General features: G+C 48.3%; 1 protein-coding gene across 1 annotated transcript in view; it reads left to right on the plus strand.

Moving 5' to 3' along the window:
• DHRSX (dehydrogenase/reductase X-linked) overlaps nt 1–10,419 on the plus strand; it is a 145,222-nt gene extending 134,803 nt beyond the window's left edge. Inside the window, exon 7 of the mRNA XM_047716910.1 lies at nt 9,961–10,419. Within this exon, the coding sequence (XP_047572866.1) occupies nt 9,961–10,164 (204 nt within the window). The 3' untranslated portion in view covers nt 10,165–10,419. The remainder of the gene's footprint in view (nt 1–9,960) is intronic.
• Nucleotides 10,420–12,051: the final 1,632 nt, after the last annotated feature.

Below are 12,051 nucleotides of genomic sequence, written 5' to 3' on the forward strand. Positions count from 1 at the left end.
GCAAATCGGTTTTATTAAAAGTACTGCAAACCGTGAAGACAGCAAAATGCATGAAACACTTAGAAGTCGGTGATAAGTGAGTGCACACGTTGTCACACCACGTGGATGTGCCCACGCTTTCCCCCCAAATGCACGTGCAAACACTGACCCCTAACCCACCCGTAGAATCAACGGTTTTCTTGTTTCTTGTTATAAATGTCTCACGCATGTGTGTCTCTGAAATTTAAATTTGCATTCTTTGATCCTTTGGTAAGTAGAATAAGATCTGTGATTTGCTTTTTTGTTTGTTTGTTTGTTAGTTTAGTAGTTACTTACCTGGGTGCAGCTGTGAAAAATGACCACAAACCAAATGACTAAAACCACAGAGATTCCTCTTTGCCCAGCCGGGGAGACCAGATGTCTGAGATCCAGGCAGGGCAGGACCACAGAGATCCAGGCGGGGCAGGGCCACAGATATCCAGGCGGGGCAGGGCCATGCTCCCTCCTAAGGTTCTAGGGCAGGGCCCTTTTTGCGTCTTCCAGCTTCTGGGGCTCCAGATGTCCCTAGGCTTGTGGCCGCGTCCCTCCCATCTCTGCCTCCATCTTCACGTGGCTTCTCCTCTGCATCTGTGTGTCCTCTTCTGTGTCTTACAAGGACACCCGTCATTGGATTCAGGACCACCCTGATCCAGGGTGAGCTCATCTCAGATCCTTCCCTTCATCACCTCTGCAAAGACCCTGTTTCCAAATAAGGTCATATTCACATGTACTAGGTCTCAAGACTTCAACTTGTGTTTTGGAACCCACAACTCTCCATATTAAATGTTTAAAATCAATCCCTGTGGACACGTGAAGTCGGTTCTGTCCTGGGGGCGTATATTCCACATGGGTGGACAACACGGCTTTGCTCCATCTCTGGATCGGGAGCATTTGGGGTGTTTCTAGCTCTTTGAGGTTTCCAGCAGTGTTACCTTGAGGGACCACTCCTACATCTCCACGTCTGCTTCTGTCCTAGTTTCTCTACAGAGCATAGCAAGGTCTGGCATGAGAAGGTTCTAGAAGATGAGAAAGTTCTAGAAGGTTCTCTTGTCCGTGTTTTCTGGAGCATTCCATTCGGCTTTCAAGGACAGTCTTACCAAAACCTGCTCCAAATACTGTGAGACTGTGTTAGGTCTTACATCCATCTTGATTCTATCACGGATGTCCTGATTTTAAGAGATTTTCAGTCTGTTTAATGTAATTAATCTAATTTTGAAGCCATATTGATTATTTAATGCAAATATCATATCCCGTCTTCTTTCTAGTATGTATGTTTCTCTTGAAAATGTTCTTCTGTAAGATATGGTCAGTTCAATAACACATGGTGTAGGTGACTCATATCTTACTTTCCACTTTGAGGGTGAAACACATAAATCTCTCTTTTATATTTATTAGGATTTGCACATTTTACTTTTAAATGTACTGTGCTCTGTATCACTCCCATTTTACTCTTCCTTTGAATGAGGTGTGAATATTTAATCTTAACAAAACAAAACAGTTTGGTACATAGGCAAACTACGGCCCACGGGCTGGCCATATGGTTTTGTCAATAAAGTTTTATTGGCACACGTGCTCGTTCATTCACGTGTTCTCCCTGGGATAAAGGCAGAGCTGAGTAGTTACGACAGACACCAGATGACCCACAAAGTGAGAAATATTTCCTGTCTGGCCCTTTATAGAAAACGTTTGCTGACTCCGGTCTAGAGACATGATTATGTTTTTCTTTGCTTTAACTCCCTTATTTGGAAAATGTGGACCAGTATGTTTCTTTAGAAACAATGGCCCCCAGTTTCTAGAGTGATTCTTACTTATTCCCCAGTAGACTAGTCCTCTGGTTCTCCAACCAATTCATTGATGACTTCTCTCTTGGCATTTACCCCAGCGCTGTAGATCTCCTTCTGTGCTATCTTTGTCAAGTTGGGATCCTAAAGTTTTGATGATTTGTTTAAAAAAAAAAAAAAAAGTCAAAGAATGAGACAATGGAGAAGCCCATTTCCCAGCATATTTTTCTCTCTTACACTTCAGCCTAATGGAATGATCATGACAAGTCTGTGCATTTGAAGACTGGAAATATTAGCCTTTGCACACTCTCTGGGTTTGGGAATTTTCAGAAGGATCGTTCCAGTTCAGCTTTTAAATTTTTCTCTAATATGTATTGCTTTCTTGGGGACTCGTCCGTCTTCCCAAGTCAGTGTTGACGGCTCCATCCCTTCGATAACTGTCTGTTTCTTCAAGCCTGGCAATTAATGAGGACAGTTACCGAACCTCTTCTCAGGGTCTGCCTTCCTTGCCTGCTGGTGGTTCCATCCGAGCACCTCTCATGAAGTCAGCCATGCCCTGGAGCTCCCTTTAGGGCCTAATTACCTTCCTTCCCTTTCAGTTTGCCTTCCTACAAATGCATGATTTGGTGTCTGCCTCCCCAAGCACTTTGTAAAGGCGAGAGGTTTGGTGTGTCCACAAATGACAACCATTCTGTATGCCCGGGCTCTGTTGGGCTCTGTGCGAGCGTCAGTGAAGCTTTTCAGTGGGCATGAGACCCGGTGAAGCCAGTGCTGATGCAGAATTCCTGCATCTCCCAGGTCTTGGGGCCGTTGCATTGGGATGTCATCCCTATCTGCCTGCCTTCCTGCCTCAGGGTCCATGGGTACCATGAAAAAGCGTGATTCTCGGTGCTGGGTACATCGGGACCCTTGTGAGGAATTCACCTCAAACAATGCCAGGCCTCTTTGAAATCACTTTCTACACCAGCCTCCAACTAAAAAGGATCAAACGGACAGTGTAGAATGTGCCCATGTCCCAACAACCTATATGACTTAGTGATGGTTGGTTCTCTTTATTATGCATTTGAATCAACCCAGTCATGGGGTCATTGATTGCTTTTTGATGGATGTGTCAGGAGGGTGGCACGTTTAATTAATCAACTCAAGGACACACGTCCAGCGATGCTTCTCCCCACCTCTGCGTCATCAGCTTCTCCCCATCATCCCGCAGCATTCAAGCACGCTGAATTAACAAACTTCAGTTGACCTTGTATCATGCTATAGGAATCTACCACCATTACTCTTCCATCCTGGGATGTAGGAGATCCCCAGTGATCCCGGGGAGCCCAGTGTCATCACAGGGGTCCTCATAACAGAGAGGACAGAGGGTTAGAGTCGGAGAAGGAGAGGGGACAGGAGACAGACTCTGTCCTAGAGGATCCAGCAAGAATACAGCCCCAGCCCATCCCTGCACTGAGATTCATCTTAGACATCTGAGCTTATAGAATGTTAAGATGATAAATCTGTGCTGTTTTAAGCCACCGAGTTTGTGATCCTTCTCCAAAAATACCCAAAGGAAATTTATGTCCTCCTTCCTTGGATCTCAGCTGTCAAGGCTGCTCTCTTGTGTCTTTGCCCAGTGTGTTGGCTTCAGTTTCCTTCACTGTAAAGCAGGTGGGATAAGACCCACCTCCCAGGTATATCATGAAGATTACATCAATCGGGTGGGCTCCCACAGGAGGCTTGGAAGAGGGAGTCAGTCCATGATGTTCATTCAGGCTGATGACGTGTCATGCACCCCTCCAGGTGTAGAGTGATCAAGACGAATTACTGAGGCATCAGGGTGGGCATGTCCCATAGATGTACCCAGGGCTCTGGGAACTCAACTCATTACCACTCATTTTGACTTTGAGCATTTTGCATGAGTGACAAAAGGACAAATAGGGTGGCAGTAATCTGCCCTAGTGTTGGGGGCAAGAGGAGAAGGCTTTGCTGGGGATGGAGCCTTTGAAGGCGGATTGAAGGCTAAACCAGGGTCCGTGAGCAATGCTGGAACTATACGTGATGCAGAAAGTAGTTCAAGATGGCGGGTGGTCAGATGAACACCACCTCTTTCTTAGCTGTGTCCCCCAGCTGAACCCAAGACTGGGAAATGATCTGAGCTGCCCATGTCTCAATTCTCCCAAAAGCAGCTGTTCCCAGTCCTACTGCAGGTGTCCAAAGAGAGAAGCTCATCATGTGTTAGAAGCCATGGACACCTCAGGAGGTTAGGGCTGGGTGCCCGTTGAGAAATGTCAGTGAGGAGGTAATAGGATCAGATCCATCCAACCTACAAAGCATCCGATGGACTGCAGGACACGGGGGCACCTGGGGTCTGTTTATAGACCACTCCAGTGGTGGAGGTGGTACTCCGGTTGTGGAGAGGGAGAGAAATCATCCTAAACACAACTCCAGAGATAAAATGAAGACATCTTGACTGGTTGGCTCTGGGAGACTCAAGGATAATTCTGGGGTTTTTCACTCAGGAAAATGAGGGTAATGGTGGTGCCTATCCCAGACATGGGGTGATGGGAAATGCCCAGGAGGGGATTTGGGGAAGCTTGACCGTGAGGTGGGTGAAGTAGGGTGTCTACTTTCAGATGCCAACTGGGCTGCCATGAATGTGTCTGTGGCTCAGAGGAGAGTGAGGTCAGGTTTTCACGTCAAAGATGAAGATAGGGAAGGAGATGAGAAAGGAAGCCGTAGGCATGGGGAATGGACCTATAGGGAGGCAGATTAAGGACCAAGATGGAGAGGGTTGGGGTCTCTGGGAGAAGCAACATCTGGCCACCCCTTACTTCTCCTTCTTATCCTCCACGATGCCCCTCGCTTTGGTAATTTGTTAATTCTGGATAATAATATCTCATAAGATTGTTGTGAAAATTGCTAACATAATATATGTGGAAGCATTTCTGATACTGTAAAGCCCTGTGTAATTAGGTAATTATAAGGCATTCATGTTTCCCTCCAACCCGACATTGCTTGCAGCTCTATTTAGCATGCTTGAAATTCCATCCTCTTTCTACCAAGTGTGCTGCTGCTTCTGCTGCCTTTTTTTTTTCACCCACTTGTGCCCAAACGTCACCCCACAGCCCCTGCCTATCGTCAACTCCGCGGTGGTAGGGGTTATTTTCAAAATTGCCTTTCTTGGCCCCGAGAGCCCACAAAACGTTGGGGAGCATTTAATAAGCATTTGTTGTGATGAAGCCAATTGAAACTCGGTGCGTTGCTACCAGGTCCAGCCCCGGCCTCATGCAGAGCTGACCTTTAACTATAAACACACGGAGCCCTCTTCCCTGGTCTCCCAGCGGGCATCTGGTTCTTTGGTGATCCTCCTGCCTCTGATGAAAGCAAAACGTCCACTCTTGGGTTTGCTTTCACTTTCTACAAGTCTTTAAGGATGATCTTCATTTCATTGTTTTGTTTTGTCTCATTTTTTACAAGCTGTAGATAAAATGGGGTATGTTATTTATGCCAGGGGAACCATTGTTTCGAGGATCTTCTTATCTTTGCAGAAGCCACTGATTTCTGTGCACTCAGCACCCAGGAAACACACTTCATCCTCCTGGGAATGAGCGTGAATACAGCTCTTCTCAACTCCAACGACACAGGGGCAGATACCAAATTTTGCTGGGGAGTTCGATAGATCCGTAGATTTTCCATTTGATTGCGATCATCTGCCCTTGGTTTTCCTTGAGGCCAGAGCGAGAGAACAGCTGATTTGGGTCTTTCTGTGTATTTGCCTTAATTAGGTATTACCAATTAGCCGCCATGATGCTCATTATCATAGACCTGAATTCCCAGACATTTTAAACACAGCTGAGTACCTGGATCCCAGGTACTTTCCTAGAGGAGACAATCCCTGCAGACGAATGAAACAAAGCGAAACAAAAAGGAACAGTCAATAAGTTGTGGAATTCCATGCTCAGCTTAGAAAATTCCAGGAGAGGAGCATGGTCATAGAAACCAGCACAACATGTCCATTTTCTTGTTGAAGAGCAGCGTTGAGTTTCATCAGCTATGTTCCTATTGATCGTCCTTGGCAAATTAAGCAAAAGGTTCTGCCTCATTGACCTGTTACAGTTGGCGATCGTTAGCGTGTTGGAGTTTCATGAGCCCGGAGCTCTCAGCAGGTCGTGGGCTGTGCTGAGCTTCTCTAGGACGTGAAGTTCCAGCACCAAATGACCCAAACAGTGATCCCGGGAAAGAAGAAAGGATTAGTAACTCTCTTTGCTGGGAGTGAACAACCCCAAGCTTGAAGTTATTAGTCATGAGATATCATCTACGTGTTCACCATGCAAGGACAGACTGGAGAGGTCGTAGGAGAGGAAGCCTTTTGATCTTGCCTTTTGCCAACATGGCGCCCCTACATGAAGCCCCGAGTTAGCAAAGGAGCACCACGGTGAAAACGATCTTCAAGAGCAGCAGGGCTTTGTGCTGGTCCTGTTCGCAGTCAACTCATATGGTTTTCCTTGTCAATGTGTATGTGTGGTGGCTCCCTGGGGACATCCAGCCAATGAGCTGGTGCCCAGCCAGTGGTCGATCAGTGCACCATGAGCCACAGGTGCAAGATGTCTATAATAAGAACACAAAGCAAATAGAAACAAAGGAAAAGTGAGCGAAGAGAGAAGGAATAGAAAAAGCCAGTGCATGGTGCATGTGTTTCTCATGCTCCCACGGAAGGAGACTTCACCTCTACTGTGATTGTGTTGTGCAGGGTTCTAGCTCAGAGAGATTCAGGAAAAGACAAGCAGTTGTTGCTTCTTTGTGGATTTTTTTCATAACCTAGAACACAGCGTCATTCAAATATAGATCTTGGTGTTGGGACACATATTGCTCAGCTTGGGCGATGTTAACGGAGTCCCACAGACTGGGGAGGCTTGGAAACAGGTATTTGTTACTCATAGGTTGGAGGCTTCCTATGTCCTCACATGATGGACAGAGGGAGAGCTCTCTGCTGGACACACATGGCCATCTGCCTGTGTCCTCACGTGATGGACAGAGGGAGAGCTCTGGGGTCTCCAACTCTTCTTATAAGGACACCAGTCCCATTGTCAGGGCTCCCACCCTCAAGACCTCATGTAACCCTAATCACCTCCCAATGGCTCCACGTGCTAATACCTTCCCATTGAGGAATAGGGCTGCCACATATGAACTGGGGGAGGGCAGGACACATACATTCAGGCCATCACAAGACATATGTATTCGCTGGAGAAGCATCTCCTGCCTGTTGGGGTCTTTGCTGGTCTTAGGTCTATCTTGAAGAATCTGAGCATGTCCCTCCCATGACTCTGAGTGCAGGAGACGAGTAGAGTCGTAAGCACCTGTTCCCTGGGAAAGCTGTGCACACACAGCTCGTTCCTGGGATGGGCACACAGCTGCCAGAGCCACCTGTCACTGCCGCCCTCCACAGGCTAACGTTCCCGGTTGGAGAGGAGAAATCATTTGGACATTGAATTAGTCTTCCCGGGCTATCGAGACAATGTACCACAGATGGGGTGGCTTCAACCACAGACATTCATTGTCTTTCAGACCCAGAGGCTGGGTGTCTGAGATCCAGACAGGGCCAAGACTGGTTCCTCCTGAGGCTTCTCTCCTTGGCGTGTAGACCTTGTGTCCTCCCTGGGTCCCCGCATGGTCGTCCCTCTGTGCGTGTCTGTGTCCTCATCTCTTCTTATAAGGACCCAAACCCTTTTGCATCAGGGTCCCCACTAACAACCTCATTTGACCTTAATCCCCTCTTTAAAGACCCCCACTTCCAAATAAAGCCCCATTCTGAGGTCCTGGGGGTGAGGACTTCAACATATGCATTTGCGGAGACATGGTCCAGCCCATTTCAGGCATTCTGGCTGATGTTCAGCCTTCCCGTTCAGCAGACGTCTGCTGCCCAGATAGAGACAGGAGCTGTGCCCTGTGGACGTTCTCCCCTCTGCAGGACCAGCTCTGGTGGCTCTCTCCCTGCATGTGACATGTCCTGTTGTAAGAGCTCACCGGGACTCAGAAGTCTCCCCAAATCCACTCTCCGGCCTGCATTTCCCAACCTCTGGGCTCATTTCTTGGAGAAGTCAGCACCTGCTATGGGTGAGGATGCTGACTGGGGAGCTGGTGGCCCTGGGTTCGAACCCTAGCTCCTCCCCCCGCCAACTGTGTGCCGTGGGGGAAAGACTAGTCTTCTCTGAGCCTTGGGTCCTCATCTGTAAAATGGGTGTTAGTGCTTGGTACAGTGTCCAGCACATAGTATGGTCACCCCGGTCATGGTTACTGTTGATCATTTGCAGTTGGGTTTCTACTGGCCAGAGCTTTTCACTCGTACAATGTCCTGCGTTTCTCCCTGACAATTTTGTGGGAAAACTTTTTCTGTAATTGTCGTTTTCCACGAGAGGAAATACTCTTAGGATGGAGGATGATACAGCAATGATCTCGCAGTTCACAGGCGGTGACATCGAAATTTAAAACTGGGTCCTGAGAAACTTGTGTGTCTCCTCCCACTCCAGACAACACAGATAAATCTGCAAAGGTCAAAGTTGTGTGTGTGCAAATGTGTGTGACTGTGTGCGTGCATGTGGGTGAGTGTGAGCACGTGTGCATGCACGTGGACGTGACCGTGTGTCCGTGTGCGTGTTTATACACACACATGCATCTCAACATTTATCATGACCCACTCCCTTTTACACAGGCAGGACCAATAATTGCTCTGATGGGTAATGATTAGGATGTGATATGCAACGTAATGAGAAATAAATGAATAAAACCATCTATTTCGTGAGCTGTCAAAACATTTAGGAATTAAAGAATACAAATGAAATCTCATTTCCGTCTTCATTATAAGCCGAAGGCTTTGAAAATGTTCTACAAACGATCCGCGGTTGCTTTTCCAAGCCCAGCATCTATCATGTATTTAAGCCTGTGATAGTTGGGTAAGTGGATGTGATTAATTCTCTACGAGACACATTATAGCCACGAAATAGCTCCTTTTTTTGGCCCCCTTGGATGTCAGCAGAGCTGGGTGCTCAGGGCCAGCGTGGGGGACTGTGAGGACATCTAGGTGTAAACGTGGGTGTGGGCACGTCAGTGCGTGTGTCTACGCATAAGCTCATGCGTGCATGGCGCCATGCAGCTGAAAATCCAGGTATCCCTTCTGACTTCCCGAAGCTTCTCTGCTAATAGCCTACGATGGCCCAGAAGCCTTAGCGATGCCCTAAACTGCAGATTCACCCATATCTTGTACGTTGCATGAGTTATACACCGGACTCTCGCAGTAGAGGCAGCGAGGGAAAGAGACGTGGTTAAGAAAATCCTAAGGAAGAGAAGACGCGTTTACGGGACTGTGGTACATTTATCGAAAACATCCGTGCAGTTCAAACCTGGGTTGGTCAAGGGTTAACTGTATAGACTTACACAGTCTGGTAACAATCTCTGGAGGACTGAGCCAATTTCCACAAATTGATTAACAAGACAAGCTCCTGAAAAAGTCTTTATCTAGATGGTAAGAAGCAAGGGGGAGACTCTATTGGCTTCCAGATCTGGAATAGTAGCCGCAGATGGAGGTGCTTTGGTTCCCGCCATTTCCAATCTCTTGAGCTCCTCCTGGCTCACTGGCACCCACTGACCACGCCAACCCTTGACCATGCCGACTCCCACCCCAGAATGCAGGGTGTGTCGTGTTCCCACGTGTCCGCCTTACGCCAGACCCAGATCTCCAAACCTCATGTGTCCTCTGCGTTTTAAGCTTCTACTTGGACTTTGCTTTCCCCATGAGCAGTGACCATAGCCCAGGAATGCTTCCGTCCCCGTGGGAAGCTCACCAAAAGAGCCTTTCTCTAAGGTGGTCACGTTTTACCCACTTGCCTCCTAGTGTTGCTCAGCGTTCATCTGCTTTGACCAGTGCATATGCATTCTGGGTTCACCAGGAGCTGCAAAACCGGACTGTCCACATCACGGATTTTAATACGCATTTTTGCCTGTGGAAATGGATTAATCCATCAGCTCGGCTAGGTTGTACACGTGGCTTTCCGCTTGAGTATCCCGACCCAGGCGATGAGCATGCTGGGTCTTACCCAACAGCATCTGTGGGGGTCCTGAGAATCCCATACACTCTGCCCTGAAGGCTAACATGTCCTGGCCTCCTTCCTTCTCCCCACAGACCCCAGATGAAGGAGCCTGGACCTCCGTCTACGCGGCAGTCACCCCAGACCTGGAAGGAATAGGCGGCCGCTACCTTTACAATGAGAAAGAGACCAAGTCTCTCACGGTCACATATGACCTAGATCTTCAAAGAGAACTGTGGGCCAGGAGTTGCCAGATGACCAGCATCACTGACGTGACCCAGGACACCTTCTCGGGGTAGCTGCCATGTCGGGGAAGACCTTGCCTTTAGTCCAGCAAACACAGGTCTGTGACAGATCCCCGTGTCTGCATTGTTCATAGCTGCCTGCCTTCAGGACCATGTCCCCAGAGGTCTCCTGTCTGCTCTCCTGCCTTGGCAGGAAGTCAAGGACCAAAAGGAACATTGAATGTCATTCCCAAGGAGGTGGTCCCAAGCCATAAGTTCTGTGCCAAATTTCTACAAGTGCCATAAACAATTAAATGCTGCCTAATCCCACTGTGCAGTCTTCCTTGTTTCGCGCAGGGCAGGGACCAGATTTGGGAGACACATCCGGGTCAGGTAGGCACTTTCAAGGGAGCAGAACCACTAGGCTGTAGAGGGCTTGGGGTCCCCTCTGTCCTTTGTTCTTCCACTCACCCATCATTCCAGACACCCAGCTTTGACTCATGGGTCTGTGAAACAGAGACATGAGCCTTCCCCAGTCTGTTGGGTTAAGACTCAGGTAACAACCCATATTCTACTCCATGCTTTGAGAGTAACCTGGTCCCAGGTACCACCTGAAGCCCTCAGAGCTACTGTCATGATCTCAAACCCATGAGTCATGTATACAACCTATATGGTTCTCTAGGGCAGGATGAGAGGGATCTGGATGGCCCTCACCATGGGGCTCTGTAGGATGGGAATGAGGAGGGGGGTCTGATCAGCACTCACCATCGGTTTCTATAGGGCAGGGATGAGGAGAGGGGTCTGGACAGCACTCCTCATGGAGTTCTGTAGGACAAACACAAGACAGGGTTCTAGGTGGCACTCCCCATGAGATTCTGTAGGACAAGGAGGAGGGAAGGGTCTAGATGGCAATCCCCGTGGGTTCTACAGGACAGGAATGAGGGGAGGAGTCTGTAATCACTCAGTGCAACATCTTGTGGGACAGGGAAGGGCATTCATGACTTTGCTCACTATTTGTTTTGGGCAACAGGTAAAGGAAGGGGCCTTGGTTTCCCCATCACTCGCCATCACATTGCCACCCATGAACCTCTCCTGGGTTGTTTCTCATTCAGAATGTCCGTTTACACTTCTCTTGACATCCTTCCTAGAGGCTTCTGCAGGGCCTGGTTTATGCTTAAACCATGATACTGAAGTAGCCACAAGCATATCTGATGCCCAGTCGTGGGTGTTGATCACAGCTCATCAGACCCCACCTAGGCTGGACATCTTCTTCTGGTTCCTCCCTTATCTGTAGGCACAGGCAGCTTGTCTACCAGGAGCATGAACAGTGATCCATGCACTGACCGTCGGACAGAGATGGAGGGTCTTTGGGGTTGTATCCAGCTGGTCTCTCTAGGGGTGGAATTATGATCCCCTCCAAAAGATACCTCCATGCGCTCACCCCCCAGAACCTACAAATGTGATTCTACTCGAAGAGATCATCTTTACGATGGAATCAAGATCTTAGGATAAGGAGATCATCCTGGCTTATCTAGGTATAATCAGTGTAATCACAAATTTCCTATCAGAGATAGTAGAGAGAGATTTGATTACAAAATAGGAAGAGGTCATGTGACCATGGAGACAGAGACAGGAAGGACGTGGCCACAAACCCAAGGACACCTAGAGCCCCCAGAAGAAGCAAGAAGACCTTTCTCTGGGGCCTCTGGAGGGAGCACAGCTCTGCCCCACCAGGATCTCAGCAGCCCTGCCCCGCCTGGATCTAAGATTTGTGGTCTTCAGAGTTGTGGGAGGATGAATTCCTGTGGTTTTTAAGCCACCAACAGGTTGATAGGAATGTGTTACAGGAAACTTGTGCAGATTCCTGTGGTTCTATCTCCTGAAGTTTACTGGCACCATCCTTGACTTCAGGATTCACCCTTACTCAGCTACCAGTCAGGCAAGGAAGGCTCAGTCCTCTCT

This window comes from Lutra lutra, chromosome X (genome assembly GCF_902655055.1).
Source record: "Lutra lutra chromosome X, mLutLut1.2, whole genome shotgun sequence".
Classification (NCBI taxonomy): domain Eukaryota; kingdom Metazoa; phylum Chordata; class Mammalia; order Carnivora; family Mustelidae; genus Lutra; species Lutra lutra.